Here is an 18,790-nt window from a genome sequence, read left to right as displayed (position 1 = left end):
AAGTGAGTGTGTGTGCATGCGTGCATAGACATTGAATCATCACTGGGGAAATTTCATCTGCAGCAACTTTATCTCCAAATAGGCCCTCAGTGAATAAGCAATCAAGTGAACAGTCTTCCATAAGTATTTCCTTTTCTTTGAATGAAAGTTCTTTTAGATATCCTGTTGAACAAAGAACAGATCTCTTGGGTCTAATCAACGAAGACAGCAATTCAGAACAGTGAATTAGGCAAGACTTATCTATAAACGGACAGTTTCTAATGCCAGGAATATCTTAATTATTAAATATCTTTATTCACATTAACTTGGGATAAAATGGAGCCAAAAAATTCCACAAAAGGGCAGTCCAAAACTTTTTTCCTACAAATAGGAATTCTCCTTTGGTATGAATCCAGCTCCTTTTCCAAGGGCTTCCAGCTGACCACTTTATTACACATTATGTGGCTGGCCTTTAATGCAGAGGTCCAGAAGTACCTTAATAAAAAATAATGTTTGCACAATACTAAACTTCACCAAAAATTTTGGGCTACTCCAAATCCTACATTCCTGGCACCTGGAGATGCTATGACATAGTTTCTGTTTCAAATTTTCATTTCTGTATGTTTTCAAACATCATTCCGTCAGTCATTGCAAATACACGCACCAAAAAAGGGTGTTTTTCTGATACTGTTCCTTGAATATTGGGATGGCAACTTGCAGCACAAGGACTGCATGCATTCCTCCACATCCCTTTTTGCAGCCCTTTGGCAAATTCTCAAACCATGATTTCCACATTAAAATGTAATGCAAATCCTAAATCTCACTACAAAAAACTCAAGACTCTACTGTTACCCTCCACATCAGCCTTTCTCAACCTTTTGACCCTGGAGAAACCCTTGAAATATTTTTCAGGCCTCGGGGAACCCCTGCACATTCAGGCTCAAATATAGGCCAGAAATTACAAAATCATTATATTTCTTTCATGTGGAGGCCTGAATATATGCATTAACAGTGTCCTTAAAATAAAAATAAAGAATGAAACTTACCTCTTTAATGTGAAGTTGCCCGAATTTGAAATAATTTTTTTAATAAATTCTGATCTCCCAGGGAACCCTTAGTGATCTCTTGCAGAACCCTAGGGTTCCACAGAACCTTGGCTGAGAAACCCTGATCTACATATATTCACCAACGTAAGAAAATGATTCTAGAACATCCATGGAATTCTTTTACTTGACAAGTCAAATGTAATACTGTGGTTAATGTCATGAAAACAGAGATGATGGTAGACTATATTTAGCATGAGCTGCTCTTTTATATTTCTGTTATGGAATAGGACACTGCAAAAGGGATGAATGGAAAGAAAAGGCAGGATATCTTAAGGCAGGATACCCCACACACACTAATTACAATCATATCCTCCACTACCGTGTTAACCCAACATTACCCCTTGGAAAATTCCTCCTATGACTACAGGCATGTTAAAGTGGACTGTTTTCTGATAGTAAAAAAGTAAAGGTTATCTCCAGCTGAGCTCAGTTCTTGATATCTATGTGGTATAGTGGTTAAAGGGCTGGACTAGCAGTGGAAGATCCAGATCAGTGTTTCTCAACTGAATTCCCCAGCCAGCATTCAGGGAGTTGAAGTCCACACAGCTTAAAGTTGCTAATGTTGAGAAACACTGATCTAGATTCTAGGCCACTCAAACCACGGAAGCTCACGGGGTGACTTTGGGCCACCCATTCTCTCAACCCAACTTACCTCACAGGGTTCTTGTTGTGGGAAAAAATAGGAGGAAGGAGCACTATGAGCACTACCTTGAGCTCATCTACAAAATAGGTGGGATATAAATCTAATAAATAAATATTCTTTGGGACAATATGGAAGCAATTTGCCATGACCTTCTACTCGGTTGTTTTTCTGACTTCCCTTCTGCAGCCTTGGAATTTCCTAGTTTCCTGTCCGTGAACTAATCATGTTTGATCCTTGCTAGCTTTTTCAGGATCAAGCAGGTATTTTGGATGATGAAGAGTTATGTTGGAGAATAGAAATATGGAAAATTCAGTTTGTTATTTGGAGTGTTTCTGTATCTCTGTGCTGAATAAGGAACTGGAACCAAGTTGAAACAAGCATCAATTAATACCAGAGGTAGTTTTTTTCCCCAGACTTGCACAAAATTAGTGAATTTACACTTCAGCATGAATTCCATGCTTTTTTTTCAAGTTACCAGCTGGGGTGTGTAAGTTTAAGTTTGCGCTACTGGAATCTTCTGTTTTAGAGCAGTTAAATATTTACCAAATAAAATTTCAAACTTTGCATGTTTATGTTATTTATTTTGCTTTTATTAAGTGAATACAAAAGAAAAACAAATAAAAGTAAGCCAAAAAAAAAAGAAACAAAAACATACAGGGCATATATTCACAGACCACAAAGCATAAGTAAAACTTATACAATAAATATTTATAAAATGGAAGCCATAATTCATTATCATAATCCATAACTATTCTACATTGATAAGTTATTGATTTATAAATTGCTGGTAACATCAATTTTGCATACCACTGAATATTTGGGAGCATATGTTTATCTTTCAAATGCTGGACATAAGTCTTTTAGCTATAAGTAGGTACAGAAAATCTACTTTCTTTGACCAGATGTCAATTTCCATGCATTAGGAATAAACTTCAAAAGATTATGTACATCTGAAAATATTGAAACTTGTCTCAAAGTTGAGTTAATGAATAACTTCTTTCCCAGATGGGACAATTGTTGGACACTGTAGAGCTGTATGTTTAAATGAAGCATGAATTTCATTGGATCCCCCAAAACTTAACCATTTCCTCAGGCTTCTTCTATAAAAATGCAATGAAAAATATTAATTTTTGTTGAAAAAGATATAATCTAAGATCTATTCAAGTTTTTTTTAATTGAGGTTAAAATCTTTTGTTAAAATCTCTGCCCCTTGTCTAGGCAAAATAGAAATTGTTAATTTTTTATTCCATTTCAGTCATTAAACTTTGCAAATCAAATTGATTAGTTACCAACAGAATTTTATTGTACGGGTTTTAAAAATCCTTTTTATCATAGGATTTAATAATATTTTACAGGAGATTAGCTGTTTCCAAGACTGAAAGTGCCATATGTCCAAACTGAGATATTAACAGTTAAATGTAAATACTGTCACAGAGACATACTAATCATCAGAAAACACTGCAAACATAAATAAGAATAAATCCTGTTGAACATAATAGAATTTACTTACCACACTGGGAAAAATACAATACTTCTTATTTTAGGTATATGGAGAAATTTGTAAATTTGTCACTTGAAAAACAAATGTATCCCTTAAAAATTACAAACCTTATCAACAGATTGGAGTTTTAATTACTAGAAGTTTAAGTGTGATATTAGTTTATGGTTCAAAGTGTCTTTCAAAATTTCAAATTCAGAAATTTAGATTACAAAAGCAATTAGCATAAGCTACAGTATCACAATGTCAGAAAAAGTCTGGGAGCACCTTTTAAGACTGAAAACTTTATTACAAGGTATAAGATATATAGAATGTCTTAACTAATGTAGGATTTAAATATACAGGGATTGCATGACCAGTTTCATTCTATGGAAACTGAACTCATGGACTTTTGCACTTTAGGTGATTATAATCAGGGCAGTAGCTTTAGGAGCCATCCAGATCCTGGGGTTTAGCAAAGTTACAGGAAGTGATACATAGAGTATCTTAGAATGGTCTACACAGTCCATTTTTGATGAGCACCAGGACCAGAACAGGTTTTAGTCTGTTTCAGGTCTGAATAAATACAACAGGTTTTTCATTATGATTGTTAATGTACAAGCTTCTTATGATGTACTCCCTTGATAACCTGCATAACCATTCTGTCCCCTTCTTTTTTCCCCATTGTCTCATCCGTATAAATTTAAATCCTGCTTCAATCAAGCCCCTCCGTGCAGCTGGTCAAGTGACCTGCAGCTTCTGCCTTCTAACAAAATTTGTTAGTCTTACGGGGTACTACCAAACTTTCTCATTTGGGGCTACGGAAGACTAACATGTTCTCCTACAATGTATCTCAATGCAGCCAGTGTTTAATGTGTTTACTAGTTAACTCGGTTAATCCAAAGCTAATGACCTGGGCTGCAAAAATCCAAACGACTAGATGGCGATCATCTAATGGTCGCCTAGATTTTTAACGCTGCGGTGCCGTAGCCCTACTTCAGTCCGTGAACCACACGCTGTTCAGTGTACCATGGATTAATTAATGGTATGTTGGGCGAACAAGCCCCTCTTTTCCTGCTCCTTAAGCGCAGCCAAACATCTTGGTCCAGACATAGTTTAATATAGATACGGTTAGGATCCCATATTAAGCACCTTTTATTCTAGTGGTCGAGTTGGAAGAACATCCGCTTTCCTACGCGAAATTGTGGGCTTCGTACAGTTTTTAGGTGTGGCGGGTTTTGTGTTGTGCGTGGCTGATTCCAGCAAAAAGGCTCAGTGCCATTTTTTCCCCTCTTGGAAATGCTCCGTGAGCTCCATTCCCTCCTTTCCCGCGGCTTTGAGGCCATTCGCGGCTCGCCCACAAATAGGAGCAACCAATGAGCGCTTGCGGCTGGCGATCGAGGGCTTCTTCCCGCAGAGGAGAGGCTCGACCCGACGCCGAAAATAGACGCTTTCTCTTTCTGCAGTGCGCCGCGCCCCCTGGTCCCGTCCGCGAGGCTGCGTAATGGCGGCAGGCGGGCAGCTGAGCTTGGTGCCCGAGGTGGAGCTGGACCCCGATGGCACGTTCAAATACATCCTGGTGCGGGTGCAGCTGGGCGCCGATGAGCACCGCGACATCGTGAGGGGCACTGCGGCCGCCGAGTTCCACAGTAAGTGGAGCTGCCAGCTGGGCCGAACCCGGACCCAGACAGTGGCTTAACAGGGAAAAAAAATGTGTGAAGTCCACCGTTCAGGGTGAAATTAGGAAGTAGGGATGGCACTAGAGAGAATAATTTGAAAACGTACATGACGAATGAGTGGTCTATGAGCAACTTCGTTCAGTATGTTAAACCTGGGTTGGATTTCACTGTGTGACACCCAACTTTAGTTCAGCCAGAATGTCCTGTTTGCTTCCGTCTTAAGTGTGGTTTGTGAACCCTCCATTATGAATTAATGATGGATGAATCAGACCCCTACAGAAGTTGAATCTTGGGTATGCATACTATGTGAATCCAGCATGTTGAAATAAAACAAGAGGGGGATTGTTTCAGCTGTGCCCTGCTGAAGTTTTGCATTTGGAATCTGGATGAGGGAAGCCCATTGTTTTCTCTCTTTTGTTTAGATTATAATAAATCTACATGATGATGATGCTTTGGACTCAATACCATGCTATGTTCTCCCACAAAACCCTTTTAAGTAGATAGCTATTTTCGTTTTACCAAAGAATAATTAAGAATTTAAGTGGCTTGTCTGTGGACAGAGAAAGCCAAAAAATAAACTGTTGTCATAGTCAAGTCTGCTTTTTGTTTTGGCATTTCTTCACCATTTTGATATCTACAAGATGAGAAGAGTCTATATTGGTTTATAATAATTCCTGAATCTTTCTAGACATAAACACACACAGGCAAAAGTGTTCAAAATTGTTTGAATAATATGAATGCTGTAGTTTTTATACAGTTCCTACAATGTTTACATTTCACAGAACCTTGTGGTTTGTTTTTAATAGTATACTCTTAATATTCTGCTTAGTTTGTATTTTTTTTAAATTGCAGATCACATATTTGAAAAAGTAAATCCTGAAATGGAAAAGCTAGGTTTTGTATGCAGGTGTCTTGGAGGAGGAAAAATTGAACATAACAGCAAAGACAAGAAAATCCGTGTATTTGGTCTTTCTACAGTAAGTGTTGCTTACGTTTGCTGCCCAAATATGACAATTTAATTTGCATATTAAGATCAGGATAGTGTTTATAAAAGTATTTTTATTAATTAGCAAGAAGGAACAGTTTCAGATTTGGGGATGAGGCTTCTTTCACATTAAACTTTTATTGTTGCGTTCTCACATTTCCAGTTATGTGTGCAATTGCAAACCTGCAACAAAAAACTTCAAGCAAGAACGAAATCTAAATTACATAGTATCCAGAATAGTAGGCATAATGAACCCAGAATCTATTTTTATTACTTTCTGTTCTAGAGAGGACTTTGGGGCCATAATGGGGGTGCACAAGGGCCATTCCTTGTTTAGAAATTAGTCTAATTCTGGTACATCAGAGTCGAGAACACAAACATTTACATAATATACCTGCTTGATACTATTGGTTGTTCTTCAGCTTTATTTAAGAAATTAAATGCAGTTGTTAATCATACGTTGTCTGCTTTGAGCAGGTGTTACTAAGAGTAAGTCTATTTGGAAATAATAATGCTCAATAGCTGTAGTGGATTTGACTAAAATATCTCCAATGTCTTTTCCAATTCTGATTCCATGACACTGGAAATCTTTTTCTTCTTACAGGGATATGGTAAAGCTGATCATTCTGTGACTGTTGAAATACTGAAGAGAACATATAAGGATTATGAAATTAGTTGGTCAGATGACAAGAAATAAGTTGTATAACCTAATATAAATTTGTATCTTTTAAAGATAGTGTACACTTAATTCTAAGCTCCCATGAGGAAGTACAATCAGTGCATTTAGCCTATGATGAATAAAAAGTCAGGATATGAATATGTGGGTTCATGCTTCAAGTAAGTATGATGCGTTTTCAAACTTGGGTAGTTTATCATAACCTGCACTTCACATCTTGTTGACAGACATTTGTACTTGTAATCCATACTTCACCCCAAATAACATCACAATAATTTTGGACCCTGCATTGATGTAAGCCCTATTTAAGCATTTTTAATAAGTTTCCCTTAAGTCAAGCTTGACTCTGATGACTTCCTGAACATTGGTGAATATTTCCATTTTTGTTGATAAACTGCCAATTCAAAGCCAGAATGAACACAAGATCTTTGATAATTCATCCAATTTCAATATTAAAATTCATGGAAACTATCTTGGATAATATCATGCCCAGCCTTTGCACTTCCAGGCTCCAAATCAGGGATCTAACTGCCCAGAGTCCTCCAGTGGGAGGAGATGGGCGGGGACAAATTGAATGAATGAATGGATAAATTTACAGCTTTTTCAGGTACTCCCTCCCTAAAATGCAATTTCACAGAGCTTATTCAGGAATGCCAAAATCGTATATAATATAGCAACTTTAATTTGTTAGTATTTTAATTTAGAAGGGGGTAGTGTGAGAGGCATTGACATGCTGGCAACTGCAGATACTGGGTTGTAAATTCTACTATGGGCAATTAACTGAGATACTTCCCTTTGTCAGTCAATCCCAGAGCAATTTACAACATGTTAAAATATTAAGATATAGGTTCTGCTTTGATGACATATTTATATTTACTTAATCACAATTTACTCAATCCAGTTTTCTGGATTGGTATGACAGAGAACCATAAGATAACCACATGGATTGGGTTCACAATACATGCTAGACTGAAAAGTCATTGTATAACTTGCAGTTCAATGTGTCATGCAAACATAACCACAGTGTAACCAAGTAGTACAATTAAGATTTCATAAAACTTGAGACATTTATCACATTTTATTTCCTAGTTGCATGATATGACATGCCAAACCAAGCCATGGCATGATTAGATCTACTTCACTATTTGAATCAGGACCTTGGATTAAACTGCTTAAGTACAATTTTTACTGTGATTCTTTGTGTGATATCTGAACTAAAGAACTGGAATTTATGGTAACATTCTACCAGCTTCTAGTATGTATAACCTACTTGGGTTTACTGCTGTGAATTGCTAGAAAAGTGAAAGGTATGCATAATATTGCTTATGAATTTGGGGTAATAGGAAAAGCAAAAGACAGAATAATTGAAGACCAAAGAAAAATATCAGAGATGGAATTAAAAAAAAATGGCAGAGAAATGCCCTGAAAAGAAAATGTGAGAATGGAAATATGGTTGCTGGTTTCTAGGAGTAAAGAGAAAAATTACAAGCAAGAGAGCCAATTTGGTCTCATGTTTAAGGCTCTAGACTAGGAGTGGGGAGATCTGAGTTCCAATCCTTCCTTAGGCACAATAGGCAATTGAGTCAGTCATTCTCTCAGCCCTAGGATGAAGGCAATGGCAAAGCACTTCTGAAAATGTGGCCAATCAAATTGCATGGACTTACCCATATAGTTTCCAAGAATCAATAAAAAAAACAAACGTGATACCAAGGGAGGCCAGAAAAACTGTCCAGGGAAAGAGAGGATAGCACATAGAGGGAAGCTACATATGCCATGGGGACATAAAGAAAACAAAGTAGATTGAAGCTAAATACCATTTATCTGATACATACAATTTACCCATGGTTTATTGAGCCATGGTTTATTGAACCAAATTTTCTGAATAATTAACTACAAGGGCTGGTTTGAGTAGTTTGTCATTCTAAGATGTCTAAGTTAGCTGGAAAATATCAAGCGCACATTTCACCATAAACATGTTATTCTCAGAGACAGTATGTACAACAAATTTAAGTGGAAACTTGTTGATTTTTAAGTAAAGAATAAACAATGTTCCTATGTTGCTCTTTTAAAGCAGCTGCCTCAAGTTCTTAGACTAGATGGATCTTTATGCCAGTAAGAAATATTGGGATAACTATGAACTGTGATTGATGTTTTAGAAAAATACTGCACAAGTCGTATGTCTTAAATGAATTAGATGAGGAAATAACAGTTGTTGAATCAAATAGGTCCATAAAAGAATGCAGTCTTAGAAATTCATGGGAGAGGCTGCTAGACAAAATTAAGCTAGAAAATATGCTGATGTACATATCCTGCACAAATAATTCTAAATAATTCAAAGAAAAGGGGAAACAAGGAGAAATAAAGGCAAGTGAAAAGAGCTTTGGTAGTAGTAAAATGTGCTAGCCATTTATTAGAATAATTCTGAGTAACAGAAAATAAATATTTAATGAAGTGTTGAACCTGACAGCATGTTAACAGGAATTCTTAAATGTCAGTTCAATAATGAAACGCTTGAGCCCCTTATCAATAACTTTAACTGTCTGAGATTTAAATACATTTTTCTTCTCTATAAAACTTGTAAAAATGTGGATCCCTCCTCCACACCCAAAATAATGTGCTTTGCTAGCTAAAAATATGGTGCCATTTATTGCCAATAAACTTGAAAGTGCATCATGGAAAGCCTCATAGTAATTAGGATTATAAATAGTTTCTGAGGTAAGTATGAGATCATATTTTGCAAAGGGCTTATTATTTAAAATAAGTTTACTAAATTCTGACCATTCCCCAGAAAAAAGCTTGCATTTAGACAGAAAATCTTGGGTGAAGTCTTTTTTCCTAGATTGACTATCTAGTTGTTGGCTATCTCGTTCACCATTATCATCTTGAAGAGAACAATTAGCCAGTATGTTAGGCATGGTGATTTCTTCAATTACTGCACTGTTATAATCTTGAAAGTGAACTTCTTTGGCATTTCCTTTTAGAGCAACTATTCCTAACAGTCCAGCTCCGCAGCCAAGGTCCAGAACGTACTTTTGTGCAAACTGAATGTCAGTTTCTGACAAATAATCCATGAGATCAAAAGTGCATTCCCAGATCTTTAGACCTCCTTCATAGACACCTGTAATTAGGTCAGACTGAGAAGAAATACTCTTAGACAATATGTTTTCTCCAACAGAGTTACCTGGGAGTGCAGTCTCCACCACAGAAATATTCGCATAGTGAATGCCTGGTAAAGTTCCAAGAATTTTGCTTTCAAGGACTTTACTGACATCTTTAGGAATGTTATGTACCTTGGCAGATTTGGGACAGGATTTTTTCGTCAACAAACTTGTGTCTGGTCTTGCATTCGAAGTGTTGTGGTCTGATATTTTAGCAGTGGTTCCTGATAAATACTCCTGATTTATTTTATTTTCTTCTGAGGTAATCTCACTGCTGTCTTCTGAAATGTCTCCTTGATTATTCAGTAGGACTATTTCCTGCTGTAGCTTTTCATTCTCAGCAAAATCTGTTCTGTTTTCCGCTATTTTGTCTACAGAAAAGTTGAACTGAAATTCCATTTTCTTGAGAAATAAACAGAAAAAAAAATAAGTTTATGTCTGAAGTATTAATAAGCAAACACATACTGATTATGGCTGTGCTCAAAAGAAATGTACAGATCCTGCTTTAAAGTGACATTATGCAGCTATGTTTTCCACTATTTCTAATATTCTCCCAAATGTATACTGTGTGGGTGTATATAAATAAAAACACAAAATGACCAAATCTAGAACTTCTCTGGCACACGGTTTCCCCGTGCCACCTAATACCTTCATCATGCACCCCGCCCCTTCTAGGAGCAGCCTAATTCCCACCCAAGCCAGGATCCTTTCCCGCCAACCTCGTGAATGGTGGCTTTGGCAGACCCGGAAGACTAAACCTCGCTCGGAAGGAGGAAACCTTTAGCCCACGGCAGGGCAGCCGACCGATTTTTCGGAGCGTCGCCGGCCGCAGAATTAGAGAAGCTCGCGCTGTCCGGACGCGTCTCGCTTCCCAAAAGCCTTTCCAGAGCTGCTCTGTCGCAGGGCCAGCGCGCCCTCGAGTTCGCTCTATGATTGCCGCGGTGTCTGACGGGAATCGCGCTGGGCGGAGGAGGAGGACCTCGCTTCTGGCGGCAGATACGGACCGAGGCGGCATGGCTCAGGCAGAACCCGAGGAGCTCTCACTGTTGTCGGAAGTGGAGGATTGGGATCCAGAGGCGTGCCGTCGCCAGCTCTCCGCCGCCCTGCCTCGCCTCCTCATATCCTTCTCCTTTGCAATGGCCGGGGTGGGGGCCGGGGGTGGGAGCAATTGGGGATGGGAAAAGGAGAAGTGCCCCCCTTCCCTTCCGTAATTTGTTGTAATGGTATCCTCTGCCGGTGTTTGTGACGGTCAGTGGACTGCTCGATGCTTTCTGTCAGTCAGGATGTTCCCCGCAAGCCAGTCACTTGCTCACAGCGAGCTTAGGGGATGGGAAGAAAGGAAGGGCTATAAGCATGAGAGATGAAAACGGACCCTTGAAAAAGTAGGTAAAGCCCCACTGTCAGCAGTTTCTCAGACACACCATCGTGAACGTTAAATATTTATCTGTATTTCTTGAGTTTATCTGTCTAGTTCTCTTTCCAAAGACTGAGCGGCTTACAATTAGCAACGTAAAATTAAACATGGGAAAGCAGTGTTGTTTATTCGTTTAGCAGCTTCCGACTCTTCGTGACTTCATGGACCAGCCCACGCCAGAGCTTCCTGTCGGTCATCAACACCCCCAGCTCCCCCAGGGACGAGTCCGTCACCTCTAGAATATCATCCATCCATCTTGCCCTTGGTCGGCCCCTCTTCCTTTTGCCTTCCACTCTCCCTAGCATCAGCATCTTCTCCAGGGTGTCCTGTCTTCCCATTATGTGGCCAAAGTATTTCAGTTTTGCCTTTAGTATCATTCCCTCAAGTGAGCAGTCTGGCTTTATTTCCTGGAGGATGGACTGGTTTGATCTTCTGGCAGTCCAAGGCACTCTCAGAATTTTCCTCCAACACCACAGTTCCAAGGCATCTATCTTCCTTCTCTCAGCCTTCCTTATGGTCCAGCTCTCGCAGCCATATGTTACTACTGGGAATACCATTGCTTTAACTATGCGGACCTTTGTTGTCAGTGTGATGTCTCTGCTCTTAACTGTTTTATCGAGATTTGTCATTGCTCTTCTCCCAAGGATTAAGCGCCTTCTGATTTCCTGACTGCAGTCAGCATCTGCAGTAATCTTTGCACCTAGGAATACAAAGTCTTTCACTGCTTCTACATTTTCTCCCTCTATTTGCCAGTGATCAATCAAGCTGGTTGCCATAATCTTGGTTTTTTTGAGGTTTAGCTGCAGGCCAGCTTCTGCACTTTCTTCTTTCACCTTCATCATAAGGCTCCTCAGTTCCTCTTCGCTTTCAGCCATCAAAGTGGTATCATCTGCATATCTGAGATTGTTAATGTTTCTTCCAGCGATTTTAACTCCAGCCTTGGATTCCTCAAGCCCAGCATGTCGCATGATATGTTCTGCATACAAGTTGAATAGGTAGGGTGAGAGTATACAGCCCTGCCATACTCTTTTCCCAATCTTAAACCAGTCCGTTGTTCCATGGTCTGTTCTTACTGTTGCTACTTGGTTGTTATACAGATTCTTCAGGAGGCATACAAGATGACTTGGTATCCCCATACCACTAAGAACTTGCCACAATTTGTTATGGTCCACACAGTCAAAGGCTTTAGAATAGTCAATAAAACAGAAATAGATGTTTTTCTGAAACTCCCTGGCTTTTTCCATTATCCAGCGGATATTGACAATTTGGTCTCTAGTTCCTCTGCCTTTTCTAAACCCAGCTTGTACATCTGGCAATTCTCGCTCCATGAACTGCTGAAGTCTACCTTGCAGGATCTTGAGCATTACCTTACTGGCATGTGAAATGAGTGCCACTGTTCGATAGTTTGAACATTCTTTAGTGTTCCCCTTTTTTGGTATGGGGATATACGTTGATTTTTTCCAATCTGATGGCCATTCTTGTGTTTTCCAAATTTGCTGGCATATAGCGTGCATTACCTTGACAGCATCATCTCGCAAGATTTTGAACAGTTCAGCTGGAATGCCGTCGTCTTCTGCTGCCTTGTGATTAGCAATGCTTCTTAAGGCCCATTCAACCTCACTCTTCAGGATGTCTGGCTCTAGCTCACTGACCACACCGTCAAAGCTATCCCCGATATTGTTATCCTTCCTATACAGGTCTTCTGTATATTCTTGCCACCTTTTCTTGATCTCTTCTTCTGTTAGGTCCTTGCCATCTTTGTTTTTGATCATACCCATTTTTGCCTGGAATTTACCTCCGATGTTTCTAATTTTCTGGAAGAGGTCTCTTGTCCTTCCTATTCTATTGTCTTCTTCCACTTCCACGCATTGCCTGTTCAAAAATAATTCCTTATCTCCTCTGGCTAACCTCTGGAATTTTGCATTTAATTAGGCATATCTCCCCCTATCACTGTTGCCTTTTGCTTTCCTTCTTTCTTGGGCTACTTCTAGTGTCTCAGCAGACAGCCATTTTGCCTTCTTGGTTTTCTCTTTCTTTGGGATGTATTTTGTTGCTGCCTCCTGAAGAATGTTGCGAACTTGTGTCCAGAGTTCTTCCGGAACCCTGTCTACTAAGTCCAATCCCTTAAATCTGTTCTTCACCTCCACTGCATATTCCTTAGAAATATTAGCGAGCTCATATCTAGCTGATCTGTGCGTCTTCCCTAATCTCTTTAGTCTGATCCTAAATTGTGCAAGAAGAAATTCGTGATCTGAACTACAGTCAGCTCCAGGTCTTGTTTTTACCGACTGTATAGATGACCGCCACCTTTGGCTGCAAAGGATGTAGTCAATCTGATTTCGGTGTTGTCCATCTGGTGAAGTCCATGTATAAAGCCGTCTCTTAGGTTGTTGGAAGAGAGTGTTTGTTATGCAGAGTGAGTTGTCTTGGCAAAATTCTATCAGCCTATGTCCTGCTTCGTTTTGTTCTCCCAGGCCATGCTTACCTGTAATTCCAGGTGTCATTTGACTGCCCACCTTAGCATTCCAGTGTCCTGTGATGAAAATAACATCTCTTTTAGGCGTGTGGTCCAGTAGGTGCTGCAGATCCTCATAGAACTGCTCTATTTCAGCTTCTTCGGCATTTGTGGTTGGGGCATATATTTGGATCACTGTGATGTTAGATGGCTTGCCCTGAATTCGAATTGATATAATTCTGTTGTTTTTTGGATTGTATCCAAGCACTGCTTTAGCCACTTTACTATTAATTATGAAGGCTACTTCATTTCTTCTGTGGTCCTCTTGTCCACCGTAGTAGATCTGGTGGTCATTTGATGTGAAGTGGCCCATTCCAGTCCATTTCAGTTCACTGACGCCCAAAATGTCTATCTTTAATCTTGACATCTCACCAATAACCACATCCAATTTGCCCTGGCTCATAGATCTTACATTCCAGGTTCCAATGGTGTGTTGATCCTTAGAACGTCGGATGCGCCATTCAGCACCAGCACCGTAGGCTGCTAGCTGTCCTTTCGGCTTTGAGCTAGCTGTGTCATCATGTCTGGGGCTAGTTGAACTCATCCTCTGTTCCTCCCCATCTTCCGACCTGGGGGTCTCATCTTCCGATGGTATACTGACATATCTCTGGTTATACTGATCCATTTAGTTTTCACGGCAAGAATACTGGGGTGGGTTGCCACTACCTTCCCCAGGGATCACATTTAGTCTGACCTCTCTGTCATGACCTTCCCGTCTTGGGTGGCCCTTCACGGTTTAGCTCATGGCATCATTGAGGTGCTCAAGCTCCAGCACCACAACAAGGTAACGATCCTTTGCTGAAGGAGATACATTTAACACAGCTTAAACTACCAAGAAAAGATGTAGTTCAGTTTTTCAGCTGGTTGCAATAACAAATTCTGTCTGAGCCTAAATTACAATTTATTCCTTCTCTCTAGGCCTGGAGGATCCTGGAATTTCAGTTCTTTGTGTTGAGATAGGAATCCCATGCTCTTCAAGCAGCACAACATTTTTATTTGGAAGTAATAATCTCAATTGGTGTATAAATTGTATGTTTATACTGTAGTTTAGTTGGAAGCAGAACCTTTGATCCGTACTGTGAATTAAATTCGGGTGCTCAGATGTTAATAAAGCTCAGCTTTATTTTGAGATGTATGTTATTTTCCTTAATACTTGTACTCTTTATATCAGGCAACTGACAGTGGGACTCAGCATATTTGTAAGTAGTTGCTGTACAGACTTTTTTTTTTAAACCATTCAATCGTATCCAATTCTTGGAGACTGCCTGGACAAATCCCTGCAATTTTCTTGGCAAGGTTTTTTAGAAGTGGTTTGCCATTGCCTCCTTCCCACGGCTGAGAGAAAGTGATTGGCCCAAAGTAACCCAGTTGGCTTTGTGCCTAAGGCGTGACTGGAATTCACTGTCTCCCTGTTTCTAGCCTGATGACTACACCAAATTTGCTCTTGTACAGACTTTTAAAGTATACTTAAATCCTTCTTTATTTGCAATTATTAAATACTATGAATATGGACAAAACAAGTTTGTTTTGAACTCAGATCAATCGGGAAAATGACAAAATGTGCATCATCATATCATTTTACAAACTCTACTTCTCTTCTATGTATAATGCAACATTGCATGCACAAAAGGAGGAGACCTTGTTCTGGGATATCACAACTCACATTTTGCCATTCTGATGAAACTACCAGATTCTACAGACACTTGTTATTTTTATGTCAACGAGACCTTTCCTGGAATCATCCTGATTATAGAAATTCAGAGTTTCTCAAATGAACATCTAAATATGGGAGCTTAGAACCAACAAAACTTATTTATCCCAGCAATCATCTCTTGCTTCCTTCAGTAAACCATTATCACAGGAACTGTAAATGCATTTGTCATAGCTTGTTAGGTCTTATCGGAAAACATTTTCGGAGAAAATTTGAGTAAAAATGCCATATGGGAATTCAAAATGAAGGCAAAAAAGTATTCTCTGGCAATGTATTAGTTATATTTATGGGGATAGGACAAATTCAGAATATAACTTCAAATTCTAAGCATTATAAAAACTGGTTGTCTAGAACTCTGATAACACATGAAGTATATTATTTCTTTCTTGGACAATAACAGCTCTATAATACAGTCGCTTAGCTTTCTGAAAAGGTCTTGCTTTTCTGCAGCATCAGCATGCTTAGAATTGCAGTCTTTTATCATATTATTTTGGCTTAGTCATCTATAAATTATTTTCTTTTAGTTAAAACTATGTTTAATATTTCCATATTTGTGGTTAAAAGCTGTAAATGTTGCATTGAGACTGCTCACTGGGATATAAGCCTTGGATTTACGATTTTCCTAAATTTATTCATTTCCAGATGTCTTAAGGATTCTGACAGAGAGATTTCTACCTCACATAAATCTTTCAGAATTGGAGGAAGTCTTTTTCTCCAAAATATTGCCAAAGGTATGACACTGTATATTATGAGTTGGAAAGTGTGAATTAATAACTACTCTGTGTGTTTGTGTGTGCACGTGTGTACACGCCTTCGAGTCAGTCTTGATTCCTGGCAACTGCCTGAACAAGTCCCTGCAGTTTTCTTGGCAAGGTTTTTCAGAAGTGGTTTGCCATTGCCTGCTTCCTGGGGCTGAGAGAGAGTGACTGGCCCAAGGTCACTCAGCTGGCTTTACACTTAAGGCAGGACTGGTTCCTAGCCTGGTCCCTTAACCACTACAGCAAACTGGCTCTAATGACTACTGAGTCTGTTGAAATATGCAGAATTAAGCTGTTCTCTGAGAAGCATGCAATTTTCTGAGAACATAATTTTTATTTGTTGATTTGGATACAGTATTTGCTTTAGTGCTTGGCATTCCAAGAAACAGACAAGACCACATCTTGAAAGCCGCAGAACACTCTTCAGATAGTGTATAATTTTCTGCTTTTGTTTTGTTCTTGAAAGGTGCAAAATAAGGTAAGCTAACTTGCCTCAGCCCAGCCCACCCTAAAGCAAAAATGCTTTCAGCCTCACCCTCCAGAGAAGTTACTGAGTTACTAAACATTTTTCTTAATTAAGCCTCTGACTCTCAGAGGCTTAATTAAGAAAAATGTGTGGATCCCATCCCTTCTTTGTCCAGTTCTGTTGTCAGTGAAAGGCTTTTTTGGGTGAGGAAAATTAGCAGATTTTGGATTATATAACTATTTCTTTTTTTTTTTCCTGAGAAAAAGGAAATAAAATTGTTGGAAAGCAATTATTTTGATTGAAGTTCCTCAGTTACTTCATTGTGTTAATAGCTTCTCTATTTATAAAAATAATTTCTGAGCAGAGAAGCTTGTTAGGAAATGAATTTTATACATATGTTCAGAAGAGGGAAAAAAGCAGGAATTATTTCCAGATATAGGAGTTATCTAATGTTCTGACTTGAATGAAATAGTTGGGTTTGTACATATTATTTTAACCATGATTTGTTGAGAAACATTGCCTTGGTTCATACATAATGATAATCTGTATACAATATCTTACAAACCACAATGGGTTAACACATTGCATTAAGCCCAGAACATACCACATTATAACTTAGTGTGTTATGTGAGCTTAACTGTTGTCAAAATGGGTGGAATTATACCAGCTCTAAATGCCATCTGAAATTGCAGTGCCATTTCCTCTCATGTTTAGCTAGTTGAATGCATCGTCAGATTAATGGCGAGATTACACAAGACTGATGTTTAATTACACACAAAAAATTGCAATGCGTGATTCATTTGAGTATTTACTGATCTGTATGTTCATGTGCATTTATATAGTTCTCTGTCTTGAAATTCAGTAAGCTTGATACTTTTCTTTGGCTGCTGTATGATGGAATTTGCATTGTTTGTCAGTTTCCTGGGAAGGCTGATTTGTCCAATAAAGTGTCTTATGTGAATGGAGTGGCAACAAAAGTTAAAAAACTGCTTTTTGGAAACTTGTGTTGAGAAATAAAGAATATTGAATCAAATGAACACTATGTAAATTGTATGATACAATAATTTGGACAGATCATAGAAGAATATAGCAGCAGGTTATTTTAGTATTTTATGTTTCTGGCAAGTACTGTATGCTATTTTAAAATACATGAGAACCAGGACAAGGGACCTTCAGTTTGTGATGCTTCTCTTCCCATCCATGTTACAGTAGATTTTTCAAAAGCTTTTATGGGTGCCAGTGAAAGATGTTTTAAAATAGGAACTTTTGGGGGGATATTTTTGTGTATCCCAGCAGTGGATGTGAAAGGCATTGCTAGGAGGGTTGTTTGTGTCATTTGAGAGTCACTGCTTGACAAAGATGCCACTACTTAAAAAAAACCACTCTTTACATTGCAGATGGACTTGATAATAGCTTTTTAAGTTTTTTTTTAAGTCTAATATTGGGGAGGGAAGCATCGTAGCTCTGGTTAATCTTGGGGAAACTATTTGTATCATGTGTGTTTGTGCTTATATGTGTGTTTTTATATGTTCGTGAAAGGTATGTACATGTATAAGTGTGAGAAAATATAGGGTGATTCTTCACATGGTTGGTACTAGCTGGTCCAGTTGTGCTCTTTAGATCTTAGTTTCTTTCCAGAGAACCTCTGGAAGAACTGAAAGAGGATGGGTGTAGCATTTGTTAATCCAGTGTGTGATGCCTTTTAAGATGAAAATTTTGTGTTTGAGTGTCCTGGCCAATAACCACTGCACACCTTGAATTTCTGTTGTATTTATTAAAGCTATCAGAGTAGTAATTGTCATCCCATCCTATGAAAAATTGCTGTTTTGTTTGCATTTAATCTATTGATTTCAGTTAATACTGTTTTAATTGTGATTGGTTTTGTTCAAAAAGGTGGTGCAATTATTTGACCTTTTGTTATATGAAATATCTGCTGAAGCCAAAAGATTAACCAACAAGAATGTACAGTTAAACATGACATTGAGAAACCATCTGCAGGTAAAACTAGCTCAAAGAATGTTTCTATATCTTGTTTTTCCATAATTTTAATATTTGGGGTAAATTTATGCCAACTACAAAAAAGTAAATCCACTGAAAATGTGTGAGCAGCTGTTCTTCTGTTGCATATAATATGTCTGTTGCTGTTTAAAAGGCATCTGTCTATCTCCATTATTTTTTGGATGAAAAAAAATTATGTAAGAGTCAGTTGAGAGTTATTTGAAT

At 38.6% G+C, this 18,790-nt stretch overlaps 3 protein-coding genes across 3 annotated transcripts in view; 2 read left to right on the top strand and 1 right to left on the bottom strand.

The window, feature by feature from the left end:
* The first annotated feature begins 4,641 nt into the window (after positions 1-4,641).
* Positions 4,642-6,686, top strand: LOC134493784 (14 kDa phosphohistidine phosphatase-like). The gene is made up of 3 exons (XM_063298558.1): positions 4,642-4,854; positions 5,737-5,861; positions 6,474-6,686. Exons 1-3 carry the CDS (start codon positions 4,710-4,712, stop codon positions 6,564-6,566), a joined length of 363 nt encoding a protein of 120 aa, XP_063154628.1. The 5' UTR covers positions 4,642-4,709; the 3' UTR covers positions 6,567-6,686.
* A 1,864-nt stretch (positions 6,687-8,550) lies between these two features.
* Positions 8,551-10,576, bottom strand: METTL18 (methyltransferase 18, RPL3 N3(tau)-histidine). The gene is made up of 2 exons (XM_063298557.1): positions 10,423-10,576; positions 8,551-10,105 (listed from the first exon to the last, which is right to left on the bottom strand). Exon 2 carries the CDS (start codon positions 10,100-10,102, stop codon positions 9,017-9,019), a length of 1,086 nt encoding a protein of 361 aa, XP_063154627.1. The 5' UTR covers positions 10,103-10,105; positions 10,423-10,576; the 3' UTR covers positions 8,551-9,016.
* A 40-nt stretch (positions 10,577-10,616) lies between these two features.
* FIRRM (FIGNL1 interacting regulator of recombination and mitosis) overlaps positions 10,617-18,790 on the top strand; it is a 34,756-nt gene continuing 26,582 nt past the window's right edge. Inside the window, exons 1-4 of the mRNA XM_063298559.1 lie at positions 10,617-10,821; positions 14,792-14,831; positions 15,986-16,074; positions 18,461-18,565. Of these exons, the coding sequence (XP_063154629.1) occupies positions 10,633-10,821; positions 14,792-14,831; positions 15,986-16,074; positions 18,461-18,565 (423 nt within the window). The 5' untranslated portion in view covers positions 10,617-10,632. The remainder of the gene's footprint in view (positions 10,822-14,791; positions 14,832-15,985; positions 16,075-18,460; positions 18,566-18,790) is intronic.

This window comes from Candoia aspera, chromosome 3, assembly GCF_035149785.1.
Source record: "Candoia aspera isolate rCanAsp1 chromosome 3, rCanAsp1.hap2, whole genome shotgun sequence".
Classification (NCBI taxonomy): Eukaryota; Metazoa; Chordata; class Lepidosauria; order Squamata; family Boidae; genus Candoia; species Candoia aspera.
Note: the sequence above shows the minus strand (reverse complement) of the source record. Positions and strands in the feature narration are given on the sequence as shown.

Coding starts and splice junctions, on each gene's coding strand:
- LOC134493784 (XM_063298558.1), top strand. CDS start 4,710: ATGGCGGCAGGCGGGCAGCTGAGCTTGGTGCCCGAGGTGGAGCTGGAC. Junction 4,855..5,736: donor TGCGGCCGCCGAGTTCCACA/GTAAGTGGAGCT, acceptor TTTAAATTGCAG/ATCACATATTTGAAAAAGTA. Junction 5,862..6,473: donor GTGTATTTGGTCTTTCTACA/GTAAGTGTTGCT, acceptor TTCTTCTTACAG/GGATATGGTAAAGCTGATCA.
- METTL18 (XM_063298557.1), bottom strand. CDS start 10,102: ATGGAATTTCAGTTCAACTTTTCTGTAGACAAAATAGCGGAAAACAGA.